The following is a 17,909-nucleotide window of genomic DNA, read 5'->3' on the forward strand; positions in this document are numbered from 1 at the left end:
ACACTTGAAAAAGATGCAAACACACATCCACTTAAAGCCACCTACTCATACACACACACACACACACACATATACAAGTGATTAAAAAGCTCTGGTCTGGTAATGACCCAGAAAGGGACAGATTTCCCCTCGTCTGCCAGTAGACACATGAGGAGAAACCATCTACAATGGCAGTCTAACTGTGGCTAACACCACTCATTACTGTCTGGCTGCCCCAGAATTAGAGAGGCCTATTAAACACACAGGACGCAAGTGGCAGAGATGTTCAGGTAACTGCGTGCGTGTGTGACTGTGTGTGTGTGTGGTGTGTTTTACAATACCTGGAAGTGCAAAATAGGCGTGTTATGGCTGAGCATGACCAATTAACCGATGGCCACTGAGGTCTGTTTGTGCAATAATACAAGGACAGCTGTTGGCTGCTACATCAAGATGGTACATTGGACAAACTTTCGTAAGAGTCATGCTGCCTGTGTGTAAAGCAAGGGCCACAGGACAAGCATTTTCCTGTGTCGCGTCGCTGCTGAGAACTGTTGCACGTGCAATTTACCTCCCAGATCCCAGACTCCATGAAGGGGCGTGGAAGAACGGTAATGGGGGCCAGAAACCTGGAGAGGTTATTTCCGGTTGGAGAGCCAGAGATAAGGAGCGTGAGTAAATGCACGGTTGACTGCAGCGCTGATCTTAGCGCTACCAGTGTTAAGACTGACGTATGTGTTCCAGGTGGAGAGGAGAGAGACAGAGAGAGAGAGAGAGAGAGAGAGAGAGAGAGAGAGAGAGAGAGAGAGAGAGAGAGAGAGAGAGAGAGAGAGAGAAGAGAGAGAGAGAGAGAGAGAGAGAGAGAGAGAGAGAGAGAGAGAGAGAGATGAGAGAGAGAGAGAGAGAGAGAGATGAGAGAGAGAGAGAGAGAGAGAGAGAGAGAGAGAGAGAGAGGAGAGAGAGAGAGAGAAAAAAGAGAGGAAAAAAGGGAGAGGACAAGGGGGGTGGTGAGAGAGCAATAGAGAGAGGAGAAAGACAGAGAAGGACAGAGAGAGGATGCCTGGCTGTGGGATCTGGCTGTCTCGGACGTGTCCCACGAGGACAGCCTTGTGCTCCAGTGCTCCAGGGCAGCCTGTGTCCCACGAGGACAGCCTGTGCTCCCAGTGCTCCAGGGCAGCCTGTGTCGCCCACGAGGACAGCCTGTGCTCCAGTGCTCAAGGGCAGCCTGTGTCCCATGAGGACATCCTGTGCTCCTGGAGAGAGACTGGAGAGACTGAGCTCTTTAGTTTGATGACTAGAAGGGTTTGTGAAATCATGCCCTGACGTGGCCAAATTAAACAGAGACGAAAATTAAAGAAACGCAAAAATAAACAAGACACAATCACACAGGTAGATAGATGCGTATGGATGTATAAAAATATATACATAATTGTTGATCCACCACTTAATGCCTGCTTCTACCAAAGGCAAATATTGCACTCCCTGAGCTCATCCCAGAAGAGCATTGAGGTCATAATTAAGTGAAACTAGTGGGTTTACCCTGAGAGCACATTCAGCTTAAGTGCACTCAAAAGCATGTGAAGAAAAAACATCTTATTGTGGCTGTTAATACAGGTGGGTGAAAAGCTTTGCTTTCGTGTAAACCCTGTTGCTGAAGGCAAAATCCCACACAGAACACTTAATTTCACTGGCTAGCCTCTGCTCCGAGCTATTGGCAACCAGTAAAATGGTTGAAAGGTGTACTAATTTGTCCCTACGCCAACCTGTCATATTCTCACTGCATTTCTCTTGGCATTGGTTTTCCTAATGGCATCTGCTCTTCAATCGCTATAGATAGAGGGGAACATTTGCCTGAAGCTAGTCACAATGTCTCCTGCTGTACGAAACGTGTGGGCTGGTGAGGCAGACACAGACACCCCGGTACGACCACCACACACAACCACACGAGATTGCAACCCACCCACACGGCAAGACAAGACACATTAGTGCGCAACTACCACACACATACACACGCCTCTGACAAACAGAACACGTCTGGTAGAATGAAGTGATGGAATAAATCTGAAATAAGGGAAAGTGTCACTGGTTATGAACGATATCCCAATACTGGAGCAGTGGGGAAAAATAAAAGGGAAAGGAGAGTGATGGGGGGGGGGGGGGTAAAAGACGAGACACGAGGCATACTCAAATAGTCGTGTCAACAAAAAAAAAAACACAGAGGAGACAGAATGAGAGAAAGAGAGAGAGAAAGACCTGAGAGAGCCAGATGGTTAGGAGTTCCGATGATAGAAACATGCCCGTTGCTTGGATATTGCTGGCTGAGCTAGTAGGTTTTATACTGAGTCCAACTTCTGAAGAGCACAGCTCAAGGACAGCGGACACTTACTGAACGACTTGTTTCATGTTCCAACGTGCTGCGTTTAGGTGTGCGTGTGTGTCGGTGTATAACAGTGTCAGGCATGTGTGTAAGAGAGCCTGAGTATAATGTGTGAGTGTATGTGAGTGTGTGCAAATGAACACCAGTTTTCCCTGCCAGCAACTCAGGAGAGGAGACACAGCTTCACCCTCAAGGTTGGTGGTGGAGTGTGTGTTCAGGAAATATTACTTTCTAAGCATCTCATCCTAGCTACCAGTCCTACAGGGAGTCCCGATGCTTGAGTGAGTCACACAGGCTAGACCTGGGACCTTGCAGAGTCGTGATAGTAAGCCCGACGTGACTCTACTACGACAGGAGGGCAATAGCATGGCTGCGTGCCTTCAGGCTACAGCACTGGCTAACTGTGCTGAAACGGGGATTTAAAAAAAAGAAAAAAAAGTTGAAAGGAGGGAAAATAACGAAGTCATGTCTGAGAGAGTTTCCTCAGAGAGCTACTGCTGATGCAGGGTTTGTGGTTATCCACATGGGTAGTTCAGAGTTCAAAAGAAAGTCGGTGTCGTAGTGTAGAGTGGTCTATTGAAGGAATTCACTCAAGCAGGTGGATAGAAGCGTAGGCTATGCTGCTACGGTTAGACCTTACAGTGAATAACAGATACTTTTTAATGTCTTAAAACGAATCTAGTCAATCTAAATGTGTAGGCCCCAAATACGAATGCACAATTGCATACATGTCGTCATATTTATGTCTAATAGCCTACATAACTTTCCTAAATCGTCAACATTTACAGTTAAGTGCGTTACCATAGGTTTAATAGCCTGTCATGTAAGGTTACCACAGTAGGACTATTACACACTGTTTGGAGAAGAGAGGATAACTTACGGATTTTCGCTACACTGGCCACCAGGAGCCAGATAGCGATAATGAAAGGTGTCTGAACGTAGCTCCATTCCCACTGCACTATTTTATAACCGCCTCCGTGATGATGCGACGAGTCTCCGTCTTCCGTCGTTGAGGACGGTTCTTCAGCAGTCCTCGCCAAGGCAATCCCGGGCGAACCGTACTCCTCGGGTTTAAAACGGGAGGCAGTCGGGGAAGGCAACGGCGGCGACGCACTGAGCCCGAGCTCATGTTGAAGCGATGCTTCTGTCACATAAAGGTCAGTCGCAGCTTCACCGACTACCGTCAGCAACAACAGAAAACTGAGCGCGAGCATCTTCCCGGTACACTCAACGGTGTGACATCTTCCTTTCCCTTTTATACGTCCATAAAGGGGAGTCACGGAGAGACGGCGGGACAACCAGTGACCGGTCACTTGCCGGTAACCCAACAGAGGTACTGCTGGCGTATCTTGGCACGTGACCCAACCCTCTCAGGACCAGCAAAGGCTTGTTAAAGAGCCATCAGATGCCGGTGACGGTGTGCTCTCGGACAAAACTGTCAGATTAGGTCTCCATACTTTGTATCTATTTGGATGTTAACATTTACATGCTAAATAAGAATTACGTTATTTTGCACATAAACATGCAGTTTTTATCAGTGTATAGGCAAAATTTGTTTAAGCCCATGTATAGTAAAATATTGCTATTGAAAAAATATATATCAAGAAGTCAATGAATATCGAAATGTATTCATATATTGTTTGAAACTTTATTTACTGCACCATTGTCACTTTAAAATTGTCCACCTATTGTACAGTTAAAATCACTGCTATCAACATTATAACCAGGGGTTTTCAACACGAATGGGGTGCTCACTTCGCTGCATATGTGCCTCAGCAAGGAGACAGGTGGATGTTATGAACGCGGACAGTGATACATTCAATGTGTAAACAAGCAGTATGCATTGAACTATACATACGTCAAAACCATAATTTATAAACAACTAAAACGAAAGTGAGTGACCACGTGTGGTTTGCATTATTTAAATCATGGCAATAGTTCCTTGCTATTCATACAATATTACCCCTCCCTCCCAGTGCAAAAAAAAAGCAATGTCTGTACATCAAATTAATCCTTCAAGACCAACAAAATCCCCTGTGTACAGTAAATACTTATCTTTTTCTTCGACTTAAACTCACACAAAACGTTTTAGATAGAGTGGTAATTCAACAGGGTGGAGACAAATACACTAAATGGATTTAGTCAGTGGCTAACCTACAGGTGTTGGAGCGCTAAAAAGTTGGTAGAAATATGATGCGTGGTAGTCATTTTACCCTCTCTTATTATCACACATTCTCACACACACCCTTGTTTATGTCACCTCCATCTAGATAGCTTTGTCTGAGATAGGGTTGACCTCAACACAGGATCTATCAGGAAGTGGTATGCTGTCTAATGTAACACCAATTTTAACACAACCTGGGAACTCTGTACTAAACGTTGTGCCATCTCAATTCTTACAAACACTGGTACACTGTAATCTTAAAATACAAGATATGACTTGAAACTCACATCTTTGTTTAAAAGGTGTACTACACTGAAACTTAAAATGCAATACTTTGGATCAGTTCAACACTTTGTCAACTTATCACATCCACTCTTATTTTACTTCTTGAAGTTGTATTCAACCACAAAACCTTCCATCAAGTTTGTGAAGTTTAAGGCAAAGGCTTGTTTTTAGTGTAACAGGTGACCCATGAGCTACAGGACATTGGCTGGGGTCTTTTCCTCCATATTTGTAGTTCTACAGTTCATTTGGAGGGGAAACATCTCCAAGTTGGCCTTCAGGCTGCTGTGTGCTGTCAGATGTGTGCAGGTGTTCAGATCTTGTCCTTGTCCTTGCTGCTCAGGCCCAGTGCTTGAACCACATCCACAGTCAGTCCACTCTTCAGTGTCCTCCGCACTGCGAAAGCAACACACACACACACACACACACATAGGTGCACACACACACACACACACACACACACACACACACACACACACACACACACACACACACACACACACACACACACACACACACACACACACACACACACACACACACACACATCACGTGTTAGAGTAAATGAGAACAGTTGAATCACACACACACTCACACACAGTTACACACAGCCTGTCTATTTAACAGAGCACACAACAGAAGGTCACACACAAGTACAGACAAGCCACTGTATAAGAGCCCATGAGCATAGATTCTGCATTCAGATGTGTTGGCTTTCACTGCTGAATCAATAAATAGCTAAATCTGCCAGGTAATGACTTAACATCTGTCAGTCAGGAACTGTGCAGCGCTGCATATTTCAACAGCAACCAGCCACACAGATCCTACCAGACAGCGTTTCAATTCAGTGTTTGAACAAGCTGGTTATGATTTCAATCTTTCAGGGTTAGATTCAGAGAGAAACTGAAAACAGTGATAGGGACCCTGGGGAGATAGCGGGCTGTTTTGGACACAGTGCTGCTATTGTGCTTAGACACAAAGGATCTCGTGCCCTGTCCTTATCTGCGTGGGCTGAGACACAGGCAGACAGGGGCCAGCACCTTGACCCTTCCTACACATGGTGGGCGAAGCGAAGTGCAAAGGGATAGGAAGATGTGAGGAGGTCTTCTACTTCTGGGATAGGTGACAAACCATCTCTGACTCACATAGTGGGGTCCAAAAGTATAACTATAAACTGTAGTAGTATGTATACTGCATATCAATTAATAAGAGTGTGTGTGTATAAATAGATGTATACTCTTTTGTAGAAAAGGGCTCTGTTTCAAAATTCAGTCCCCTCACACTTCCTCTTTGAGATCTCGCGCACTCACACGACTTCCTGTTGAGGCGCGATCGCTTGCGTGTCTTGGGGCTGGACGGCCTCTCTGACGGGTTCTGCGTGACAGACTTGACGAGCCGATCCATGATCTCGTCGGTGGCGTCGTCCTGAGAGCTGGTGCTCTCCTCTTTGGCTCCAGACATCTGAGGGGGACTAACCCTGCCTAGGCCTGAGGGGAACCACATGCTTATTATACAACTAACATCTTCATATTATATTAAACATATCATACTTTATCATTACATTATACATATTATATAGCCTTTATTAAAAATTCATGTTATTAAGAATTAGGTGGATTAAGGCACTAACATGTATGGACCAAGTTGTGACTAAGTATTAGGTGAAGGTACACTGTGTCTTAGTGTGTTAGATTCAGATCTCAGGGGTCAGATGGCTGAGCGGTTAGGGAATCGGGCTACCAATCAGATTGTTTCCGGTTCGAATCCCGGACGTGCAAAATGACGTTGTGTCCTTGGGCAAGGCACTTTACCCTACTTGCCTCGGGGGAATGTCCCTGTACTTACTGTAAGTCGCTCTGGATAAGAGCGTCTGCTAAATGACTACATGTAAATGTAATCCTGAACAGCAGATGAAGACACTATCTTGTTGTCTGGTAGTAGGTGGCTCTTCTCCTCTCATGGCTTATTGGGACTGGAGAAGCCAGAGTCATATTTGACATGAATCCCCATTTGTCGTGAGAGGATATTAAATCCAATCCAATTTATTTGTACAGCCCTTGTTGTTGACAAGCACTGTCACAGAGGGCTTCCTATTCACCCACAGAACTGCACCTCAAGGAAACTCCCAGGAAAACCAATATGCTGTGTGTGTGTGTGTGTGTGTGTGTGAACGTAGTAAGAACCTGCCTGTGAATTAACTTAATAGGTGTGTGTGTCTGGTGTGTGTGTGTGTGTGAGTCTGGTATGTGTGTCTGGTGTGTGTGTCTGGTGTGTGTGTCTGGTGTGTGAGTGTGGTGTGTGTGTGTGTTTCTCTTACTGCGGACTGCGCGGCTGCGTCTCAGCCCTCCCTGGTCAGAGCTGCTGATCAGCATGTTCTTCATGTTCTCATGCTCCTCCTGCTCAGGCTCCGCCTCCGCTGCCATGGAGACGGAGGCGGAGCCATCCTCTTGTGAGACCGCCCCGGAGAACTTCTCCGTCTGGGTGGGTGGGTGAGGGGGGGGGGGGAGAGGGAAAGAGAGGAGCAGGGAGGAGAGAAGGAGGGAAAATGAAGGAAGGAATAAGAAAGAAAGAGACAGAGAGGGTCCAATCAGGTCATTTAGTTTTCAAATGAAGGCATTTACGATGAGTACCCAAGCAGAGTGATAGCTTCTCCAATACACAAGGCCAGGCCCGGACACTGTCATTTAATACTGAAGTAAGCCAACAACTCTGTTTACCCAAGCAAGACAATATTTCTGTGAGCTCTTCCTTTAGTAAACATCACAACATCCACATTTCCTTTGTGTGTGGGTTCATCAGAACCACATAACCCTCCCCCACCCCTCCCCCTCTCCAGCCCTACACCCAGGCCCCACCTCTGTGATCATCTTGCCCCTGGTCTTGGTGCGTTCTCGGTGGACGGCCCGCTTGCGTTTCTGGGTGAGGACCCTCTCCCTGGTGGTTCTGTACTCCAGGGAGAACTCACTGATGATCTTGCAGAACTGGGTCACCTTGATGTCACGCACCGAGTAGGAAGGCTGGCCCAGGTAAAGCAGGAACGAGTGGAACCTGGAGCGGCAAAGATCAATACATGGTTGTGGTGTGCGTGTGTGTGTGTGTGAGAGCGACAGAGAGAAAGAGGTGTTGGATGAGAGGAGGCTGAGTGCAGGTGGTTGGTGGGTACTATGTGCGTGTTTCTCTCGGAGTGTGTTTCTCAAAGGTGTGCGTGTTTCTCAGAGTGTGTGTGTGTGTGTGTGTTGTACCTGTTGATGATGCGCCGGTGCACCACCTTGAGGATGATGATCCTCTCGGTGCAGTCCTTGAGGAACTCTGTCATCTTGTTCTTCAGCGGGGTCTTGGTCTCGTGCTTGGCCACCACCTTCAGGCTGTCCCAGGACGTCTTGCACCTCCTCTCCAGCTGCACCAGGTTGTCAGACAGTTGCTCAAACTCCACCTGCGTACGCCGCCAGACAGGTGGAGGTGTGAGGGTAGAAGAAGAGCGAGAGAGAGAGAAAGAGAGAGACAGAGAGAGAGACAGAGAGAGAGAGAGAGAGACAGAGAGAGAGGAAGGGCAATATTGAAGAAGGAAAGCAAGAGAAAAAGAAATTAAAGCAAAAGATGAATAAATCACTTTTCACTGACTCTATATTAGGATATTAGAATATATATATTATTGGAATAGAGAGTTTTTATTTCTTGAACTGTGGTCAGCTGAACAGTAACAGCTGGGTCTTGCCTTGGCAGAACGGGTGATGTCAGGAATCTCAGAGTAGACGTCAGAGGTGTCCGGATAGTTCTCCACCACAAAGTTGCAGGTGTGGTGGAGCAGAGACTGTCTGTGGACAGTGTCCTTCACCTCCGTCACCTTCTCCAGGTAAGTCAGCTCAAAACCCTTGGCCTGATGGATGGAAACACACATACACACACACACACACACACACACAATGTTCACGCACACACACAGACAGACCAGACAGACACACATTCAGATACACACACACAGAGTACCAGATATGCTCAAGGCCATATCAGGCTGAAGCCTGGGTGAAGCCGACCTCCATCCATCTCTATAAGAAGCCACAACAAACATGGAAGCCGACCTCCATCCATCTCTATAAGAAGCCACAACAAACATGGAAGCCGACCTCCATCCATCTTTATAAGAAGCCACAACAAACATGGAAGCCGACCTCCATCCATCTCTATAAGAAGCCACAACAAACATGGAAGCCGACCTCCATCCATCTTTATAAGAAGCCACAACAAACATGGAAGCCGACCTCCATCCATCTCTATAAGAAGCCACAACAAACATGGAAGCCGACCTCCATCCATCTCTATAAGAAGCCACAACAAACATGGAAGCCGACCTCCATCCATCTTTATAAGAAGCCACAACAAACATGGAAGCCGACCTCCATCCATCTCTATAAGAAGCCACAACAAACATGGATCCTCTGGCGTTCCCTTTACAACCTTTAAACAAACATGTTCTTCTAATCTGCTTATGTCCTACAAGTCAGAGTAAATCAGGAAGGCAAGCGTTTAAGCTTTCAGAACGCGCAGGACGTATGCATTTCAACTCTTTAGATACTAAAACATGTTTATCTTTTTGATTAGTCAGGTGGCTGAGCGGTTGGGGAGTCGGGCAAGTAATCTGAAGGTTACCGGTTCGATTCCAGGCTCTGCCAAGTGACCTTGTGTCCTTGGGCAAGACACTTCACCCTACTTGCCTCGGGGGGAATGTCCCTGTACTTACTGTAAGTCGCTCTGGATAAGAGCGTCTGCTAAATGACTAAATGTAAATGATTAAAACAGACAGAATGCAGAAGAAACATCCAGAACTTGCTCGCTTTCTTTCATCTCAAGAGGGTGGACAACGGGCGCACGTAACGATACAGACAAACACGAGTTTCTCTTACGCTGGTGCTGTTGAGGAAGTTACCGATGGCGAGGAGCGTTGCCAGGATACGCTTGAACGTCTTGTTCTTGGCCAGTTGCTCCATGCCCAGCTTCAGGTCGAAGAGAGGTTCTGCGATCTCCTGTTCCCGCAGACACAGTGATGGAGGGAAGAGGACAGAAGGGTTAAACCAAAGGCAGAAATCCCGGGGGGGGGCACCCCCCCATCCTGGGAAAAATATGATTTGTCCCCCCCAATAAATCACTGTAAACATAAGGACATTTCAATAATGTACAATTACAGCAGTCATTTTGGTGCCCTCAGGAATTGCTCTTGAGAAAATGTCATATAATTGCCCCCCCCCCCCCCCTATATTGATAGCAGATTTTCGCCACTGGGTTTAACGTCACCCTGGTAACCAACCCCAACCTGCCCGCCGTGGTGGTGGTGTGTAGGTGGTGTAGCTGTGTGGCTGTATTTAAAGAGATGATGGAGGATATCTGTATGCCTGGCACACGCTCCAGGCACCAGCCACTTAGAATGTGGCAACTTAGCAAATTCTTGTGCTTCGGATAATGTTGAGGTTGTTCATATTCTCTGCACGCTCTTCTAGAAAACGCTGCCTGAAGCCCCTCAACATTATCAGGCCGTCGGGCATCAAGCAGAGTGATGGGAGCTTCCTGGATGGATTTGGTATAACACCTGAAGGATGCCTTAAGGAAGCGAGGCGGGCCGGCCGGCCGGCCATTCATTGATCCACCCACCCCCACATGCAGTTCCATATCCATATCTCCCTCCCTCCCTGCCTCTCTCCCTCCCTTCCCTTTCCTGCCACCCACCCACTCTCCCTCCCTCCCCTCTCCCTTCCCTTCCTCTCTTCCCTCCCTCCCCTGCCACCCTCCCTCCCTTCCCCTGTCACCCTCCCTCCCCTGTCACCTTCCCTCCCCTGTCACCCTCCCTCCCCTGCCACCCTCCCTCCCTTGTCACCCTCCCTCCCCTGCCTCCCTCCCTCCCCTCCCTCCCTCCCTCCCTCCCTGCTACCTTCTCCAGAGTCTCGTAGTTGAGTTTGAAGGCCCAGAGCTGCAGGCGTGAGCTGAGGCCGCTGATGGAGGACAGCGTGAGCAGGAACTGCTCGGCTGTGCCCAGGGGAACGTCAGGGCTGCCCAGCTGAGCCTCCTGGATCTTCTGCTTCTCCTCCTCCGTGGGAACCATGGTGAGGATCTTCTGCTCAGGGGAGGGGAGGGAGGGAGGGTGGGTGGTGGTTGTGAGATTTCACTTGTTTAAATACTGTTTGATTTGTCTTTGTATTGACAAACAAGACAACAGACAGCAGACCACAAACAATTATTTGCTGAAATTATTTTCAGAACCTGTTTATGATGCTTTACACGTACAAACTTGTGTGTTGACAAACATCAGCCTACATTGATCGCTGCTCTGCCCAAAACATTACTGGGCACTGCAATGCACCATCACCAGTCCAACAGCACCCCCCGGTGGTAGAAACATGGTAATACCTCAATGCCCTCCTTGGTGATGGCAAACTCGTCGAAGTTGAGGATGGCTGTCTTGATGACGTGGATGGCAGGAAGTACTGTCATGCCAATATTGATGGCATTACTCCTTTTAGGGTCCAGTACCTGGATAGAAGACTTCTTCACTTCTGGTCCTTTCTGCAGGAGGAAATGGGAAACGGTTCATCAGAATTTCAGGTTTGTCATTTCCATTTTCGTTTCAGGGGCATTTTGTGCATTCGCAGAAAATCCACCGTGGCAATTACAATTACAAAAAAAATACAAAAAGATTTACAAAGAAAACGTAAGATATGAATTTACATAAACAGAGAAGAGAAACAGGAAAACATGACAAGAACAAGAAACAATCGAGCATTACGTAGAGTAACATAGTTCCAAATACAGTACAAATACTAAAACTTAATTAAACTTAATACTTAATAAAAAATGAAGAGATGACACTAATGTAAAAAGTCTAACAATCAGGGAAATCTACTGAGATGAGTCATCTTTAAATGGGGCGCAGAAACCGACCGCCAGTTCTAGAATTCTCTACAGGGACTCATCTTACCTTGGCAACAGGCAGCTCCTTGGCTTTGGATTCAAACAGGTGTTCCAGTTTGGCCGTATCCACGGTTACCTTATCCAGCGAGGCCCACACCGTCCCCCGGCCAAACTTACACTTCCTGGGGCTGTCGGACTGCTTCAGCTCCTTCCAGAACAGCTTGACCGTCTTTCGCTTCTTGGCGAACGCCGGTTCAGGGTCTTGGTGCGAGGATGAGGAGGGAGGGGGAGCACATGGGGGGGGAGGCGGAGGGGGAGGAGGGCCTCCCAGGCCGGGCGGGGGGGGAGGAGGAGGGGGGGCGGTGCCTGGAGGGGGCGGCGGTGGCGGTGGGGGCGGGGGAACTCCAGCCTGACCTGGCGGCGGGGGAGGAGGGGGAGGGACGCCACCGTTGGACATCCTGGCGTCGAAAGCGTCCATGTCCAACACGTCAATGTCCTCCTCCTCCAGGAGGTCGGAGAAGTCCAGGTCCTTGATGCGCAGGGCTCGGCAGCTGGGCTGCAGCGTCTCCCAGCCCTGGCCCTGGCCGCGCGCCAACGGCGTCATCAGCGTCCTCTCCAGGCTGCGCGAGTGCGTCTCGGCGTCGATGCTGTGCTGCGGACGCACCTTGCCGTGTGCCCGCCGCTCCTCCAGCCGGGCGCGGGCCGCCTGCGCGGAGCCCCCCAGGAAGTCCAGCTCCGCCCGCCGCGAGCTGCCGTCCTCGCTGGGCGCGGGGCGGGCCGAGTACGCCTGCAGGCTGGAGAGGCGCTCCGCCAGGCTGCCCACGCCGCCCAGGTCGTCGTCCACGCCAGGGCTCTCCATCTCCTCCTCTTCTTCTTCTTCGTCGTTGGCGGAGCCAGCCAGAGGGCTCAGAGGTCCTCCGGTGGAGTTCTTGGAGTAGAGCATGTCCAGCATGAACTTCCTGTCGTTGGAGAGGGTGCTGCGCTGCTCCACCACACTGCCCTGCCGACGGACAGCGCCACCTAGAGGACGGGAGCACGGAATTAACTCTTCCAGAATGTAAACAGGTCAGGAGCAGAAATTACATATCCTACAATGGCAACAAGTAGCCGGCAGTCACTACAAACAAATCTTGAATTTGTTGTCAATTATTTGCACAACCACAGTCCAACTCAAAACAAAAAATGAAAAACATATTTCCGTCAAATAAAGTATGAATATATTTCCAGACTCAACTGCATGTTTACTCCTCAGAGTAAACAGTAGTGTTTACTACTGTTAGTAGTAAGCTTGTAGGTTAGGAGGAACATGGACATAACACTACTATGGGGTCAGATGGCTGAGCGGTTAGGGAATCGGGCTATTAATCAGAAGGTTGTTGGTTCGAGTCCCGGCCGTGCAAAATGACATTGTGTCCTTGGGCAAGGCATTTCACCCTACTTGCCTCGGGGGGAATGTCCCTGTACTTACTGTAAGTCGCTCTGGATAAGAGCGTCTGCTAAATGACTAAATGTAAATGTATTCAAATGTACTATCCGTGTTACCTGTGACCTGGTCGATTTAAGAGCAGAGTTCAGTAGTTTCATGAGCTGGAAACGCTCTGAGCTCAGAACCATGTCTGCACGTCTCAGTCAGACAGACAGACGAGAACAGGAAACGGGAAGCAGATCCTCATCGGCTTCTGTATAAACAGTTTACGTCCCCCGCCCTCCCAAAGTGGACCAGCCCAGGGCCGTTGGGGCCCTGGTTTTGGATTGGGTCATTTGGCACAGGGCCACAGATGGGGGGGGGGGAGGGGGGGAGGGAGGGAGATGGGATCTGACTTGTTATCTTCAAAGCCAAAGTCACAATGAAAATATTTAGGCTCCAAATTAGCCACCGGACGTGAAGAAACTGTAAGAGGGTCAAACCTGCTCAGAGCAATAAAAGTCAAAAGGAAGTTGTCAAATGGTGTTCTAGGGAAATGTACACACACACATGTTCTGAGGATATTGTTGCTACGAATGGATATTTGTTGTGTTCTCTAAGTTCCACTAGGTGTCTCAGTGGCTCCACCCACTCATCTGGAGATTTTAAACCCAAACAACAGTTTCTCAATATCTCCAATGTATCACCCATGTTAAAGATGTATGGGTGTGATCTTTTTTTAGTTATCCTACAATGTTTGATCCCTTGCTTCCCTTTCAACAAAATGTACGACTACGGTTTTTGATTGTATGATAATACACTGCTTTACTGGATCTAATGCAAAGCCTAAGAGTTGCAAGAAAGAAAGAAAGAAAGAGAGATACTGCAGTAACTGTAATCTCTTGCCTGGTTCATTATTGGCCGCCTGTGTATCTGAGTCAGCTGGTTGCTCCAGGGTGCAGGGGCTGGGACCTCTGCTGCTCTCCCTGGAGGCCTGCCCCGCCAGCTGGGGATCACCACCGCCCTCCTGGTCCGATCCTGGAGGAAACACACACACACACAATACACACATTTTGTCACATCCAGAAAAACTTTTATACCAAAATGCTTATACCAACATACACAGAAAAATCAGACAGACACAAACACTCACTAAATCAAATTTCAATTCAAATCAAATTTATTTGTATAGCCCTTTTTACACGCAAGCATGTCACAGAGGGCTTCACATATGCCCATAGAACTGCCCCTCAACCAACCTAAACCCTCAAGGAAGACAAGGAAAAACTCCCAAAAAACTCTCAACAGGAGAAAAAAATGGAAGAAACCTTGGGAGGAGCAATTCAGAGAGGGATCCCCTCCTCCAGAGACGGTTGGTGAGAGAGAGGAGCAGAACACAGGCTAACTAAATCTCTCTAACAAACCATATACTTATAGATTTAGAGACATACTGTCCACCAAACACCAGAGTCTGAGAGAGGTCACAATGTGTGAATGACCCACACAGATAACTGTGTATGCAAGGGCTGTCCCATCTCAGACGTTAGTGCCTGACCCCCCAACGCAACCCAGACTGTCTTCAATTCATGTCAACGCGAAAATCCCTCTGCCCTAAGCTGCCAAGAGCCCTTTCACTCGCCTCCCTCCATCCTACGCCTGTGTGTGTGTGTGAGTGCGTGTGTGTGTGGGGGGTACTTTCTGGGCCTGTCTCATTTCCATCTCTTTAGCGGATGAAAAAAAAGCGGGTCTTTCAGCGGGCACTGCCACCCTGTCAGGCCCGATTCACACAGGGGTCTGGGACACTTCATGGGAAACTCCAACTTGGACTTTCATCTGGTGGCACAGCCTGGCCCTAGCCTGGCACGGAGACCGCTCCCGTCAATCTGGAGCCCAGGTGGCCTCAGGCTTTCTGTGAATCTGATTGGATGACGCACTTCTGTGGATTTAACGGTTTCAGACGAAGGCTATCCGAGTGATTTGTTTTTCGACTCCTCATTCTGACCCAGTGGGAGATGGAGAGGAGCGACTCCCTGGGGTCACATCTATATTAGAGAACATTGATCAAACTACTCCTCTACTACAGGGGATGTTTGTAAATCCTACATGAAAGCATGTTGGCAGACCCTTCCCTCATCTCTGAGCAGTTGGAGTCCTGTCCTGGGAACTCCGCTGACCCGGGTCAGAACCATTTGTTGACGTTGTACCTGATTTAGTCATGCAGCGTGGTGAAAGCGATGGCAGTGGCTCAACAGAGGTAGAAGCCGGAGAATAAATCTAACAAACCTCAAACACGTCCAGGTTTCTGATCTATGTCTTTGACCCAGGCCGGGACAGTAACATCTGCATCAGACATCAGCTGGTGGGAACAACATTTGATGTTGTTTTAACAGCTCTAGGAACGGTGTGTCAGCGCCTGGGTCTATTATAAGCCTGTTAGCATCTATGGTCAGGAGCAGCAGGAAGCCTAGACCGTGTGTGTGTGTGAGTGTGTGTGTGTGTGTGTGCGATTTATGTAAGAGGTTGTGACCCTTTCCGCTTCAGAAAGACCAGGCCTAAACACTGGAAGAGGTGCTCGCCGTGATCGTTTGAGACGTGTGCTCACTGCCCGGAACGCTTGTGTGCGTCACACAGAACACCTCAGGAGGGAAAGGTGCCAGGGGTGAGGAGGGAGGAAACATGGGTGAGGAGAGGAGGAGGCGTGGGGAGGAAGGGGGGGAGAGGAGGAGGCGGAGAGTCAGGATCCAGCTGTAGCGTGGGATATCTTTAAAGCACAAGTGAGGTCTACGGTGCGGGTCGCATGCAGGTGTGATTTCTGTTACCTTCCGTGGGGGTGCCCGAGTCCGCAGGCGAGGGAGTGTCCTCATGCGGGGCAGGGACCTTGTCCTCCTGGGATGGGAACTTGCGGAGCTTGTTGACGTTCAAACCCCTTCTCTTCTTCTCCTGCTGAGTGATGGCCAGGCTGCGTAGGAACGTGTCTCTACATGACAGCACAGCAAAACAGGAAGCTGTTTGTGACACTGGAACAAAATGGCGAGCGCTACAAGCTGAATTAGGGCACTGCAGAAAGGGTTATTTACCAGAATACATCGAAAAAGTAGTATTTTAGGGACAGAGTTGTGACAATTACCATCCAGGTGCCATACAATTCCCCTCACCAAAGTGAATGATGACAGATTCAGAATGGTTATAGCCAACGAGAAATACCTTGGAGACCCTTAGACTCTTCTTGGAGGCAGTACAGGCAAAGACACGTTTTGCTCATTTCCCTTAGCACACCCAAATGTGAAAACACGCACTTTTGAAGGGCTTAAAGCCCACACCCCCTCCCCACACCCCCTCCCCGCGCCCCCTCCCCGCGCCCCCTCCCCGCGCCCCCTCCTCACGCCCCCTCCCCACACCCCCTCCACACACCCCCTCCCCACACCCCCTCCCCACACCCCCTCCCCGCGCCCCCTCCCCGCGCCCCCTCCTCACGCCCCCTCCCCACACCCCCTCCCCGCGCCCCCTCCCCACACCCCCTCCCCGCGCCCCCTCCCCGCGCCCCCTCCTCACGCCCCCTCCCCACACCCCCTCCCCACACCCCCTCCACACACCCCCTCCCCACACCCCCTCCCCACCCAGCAATAGAAGCCATGCCAAGCATCATACCCCCACACTCCCCACCCACAAAGTTCCCCTCCTCCACCTCAAACACACATGCACACACAAACAAACTCACACACACAAACTCACATACACAAACGTACACATGCCACACACACAATGAGACAAAACCACAGGACAGGATATGAGGGAGAGCACAGGGGAAGGGGGGGCTGTACCCTAAAACAGACCCCTTGGGATTACTCCATTACATGGATGAGATTTATGACTTTAATATATCTGAGTGTATGTACGATATACCAGCTACTTTACTCAAACTGCCTCTGACCTCAACAGGAGACCCCTCTGCTAACCTCGCCATACCTGCTTGGTGATCATCGGGTCAGGAATCGGGTGAGATCGATCGATCGACATGCAGAAATCAGACGTTCCATGCCCTTATGGCTAAATTATGGATTTAAGACCACGGCACATAGCCAATCAAGCCAGGGCTGCGTTTCCCGATAACGATGGATCGTAGCAACGATCGAGCAAAATAACGAAACCATCGATATTTCTTACGTGCGTTTCCCAAACATGCTCGTAAGGAGTAGGCTAATCTATGCGCTTTCAAGAGCTACGGATTTTCAAGAGACACTTTAGCTACGGTGTCTTTGGGAACGACCCGTAAAACTAAGATTCGTCGTACGATGGATTCTGCGATCAACTTAGGCTTACGACGCTTTCGGGAAACGCAGCCCAGCTTAGTCCACAGCACCAGGCATGACTACCGCTCCCAGGTCACACGCTGGGACATGCGCTGGGAAGCAGAGGTGTCTTCTGAGGGTGTGTGGGGAGGCTGGACTCCCCACACCACTAATGACTACTGTGGAAGACAAACCCTGCCTAAAGAGATGTGCGAGGCGTATAATCTGTCTGAAATGACTCATGCTTTATGTGCGGCTGCAGAGGAACTGCTGGGACGTGAGGAGAATGTCTGGTTTTGGTGTTCCTGCGGTGGCCTTGTCTTCTAGAACCCTGTTCACATTGTTGGGATTCTATTCCTGATCCAGGAGGACTCTACTCCCGTGATTACCATCACAGGTGTGCAGGAAATGCAGAGTAGAACCGGCGTATAAAACACAAAAAACTAAAGATGAAAAAAGAATATCTTTCTGTTATGTGGGTAAAAGTTGAAACTAAGGAGTAGAAGATCGGATATTGAA

At 49.0% G+C, this 17,909-nt stretch overlaps 2 protein-coding genes across 6 annotated transcripts in view; both read right to left on the reverse strand.

The window, feature by feature from the left end:
- Positions 1–3,567, reverse strand: part of slc9a5 (solute carrier family 9 member A5) — a 79,606-nt gene extending 76,039 nt beyond the window's left edge. Inside the window, 1 exon segment of the mRNA XM_067249473.1 lies at positions 3,234–3,567. Coding sequence (XP_067105574.1) covers positions 3,234–3,567 — 334 coding nt within the window.
- A 414-nt stretch (positions 3,568–3,981) lies between these two features.
- The window catches only part of fhod1 (formin homology 2 domain containing 1), a 48,214-nt gene continuing 34,286 nt past the window's right edge, over positions 3,982–17,909 (reverse strand). For all 5 annotated transcript variants that reach the window (XM_067248419.1, XM_067248418.1, XM_067248422.1 and 2 more), the window contains 12 exons: positions 15,921–16,078; positions 14,008–14,139; positions 11,764–12,716; positions 11,196–11,351; positions 10,720–10,902; positions 9,701–9,820; positions 8,515–8,676; positions 8,042–8,232; positions 7,655–7,847; positions 7,117–7,276; positions 6,110–6,286; positions 3,982–5,195 (listed from right to left, as the gene is read on the reverse strand). In XM_067248419.1, coding sequence (XP_067104520.1) covers positions 5,113–5,195; positions 6,110–6,286; positions 7,117–7,276; positions 7,655–7,847; positions 8,042–8,232; positions 8,515–8,676; positions 9,701–9,820; positions 10,720–10,902; positions 11,196–11,351; positions 11,764–12,716; positions 14,008–14,139; positions 15,921–16,078 — 2,668 coding nt within the window. In that variant the 3' untranslated portion in view covers positions 3,982–5,112. The remainder of the gene's footprint in view (positions 5,196–6,109; positions 6,287–7,116; positions 7,277–7,654; positions 7,848–8,041; positions 8,233–8,514; positions 8,677–9,700; positions 9,821–10,719; positions 10,903–11,195; positions 11,352–11,763; positions 12,717–14,007; positions 14,140–15,920; positions 16,079–17,909) is intronic.

Source organism: Osmerus mordax, chromosome 13 (assembly GCF_038355195.1).
Source record: "Osmerus mordax isolate fOsmMor3 chromosome 13, fOsmMor3.pri, whole genome shotgun sequence".
NCBI lineage: Eukaryota > Metazoa > Chordata > Actinopteri > Osmeriformes > Osmeridae > Osmerus > Osmerus mordax.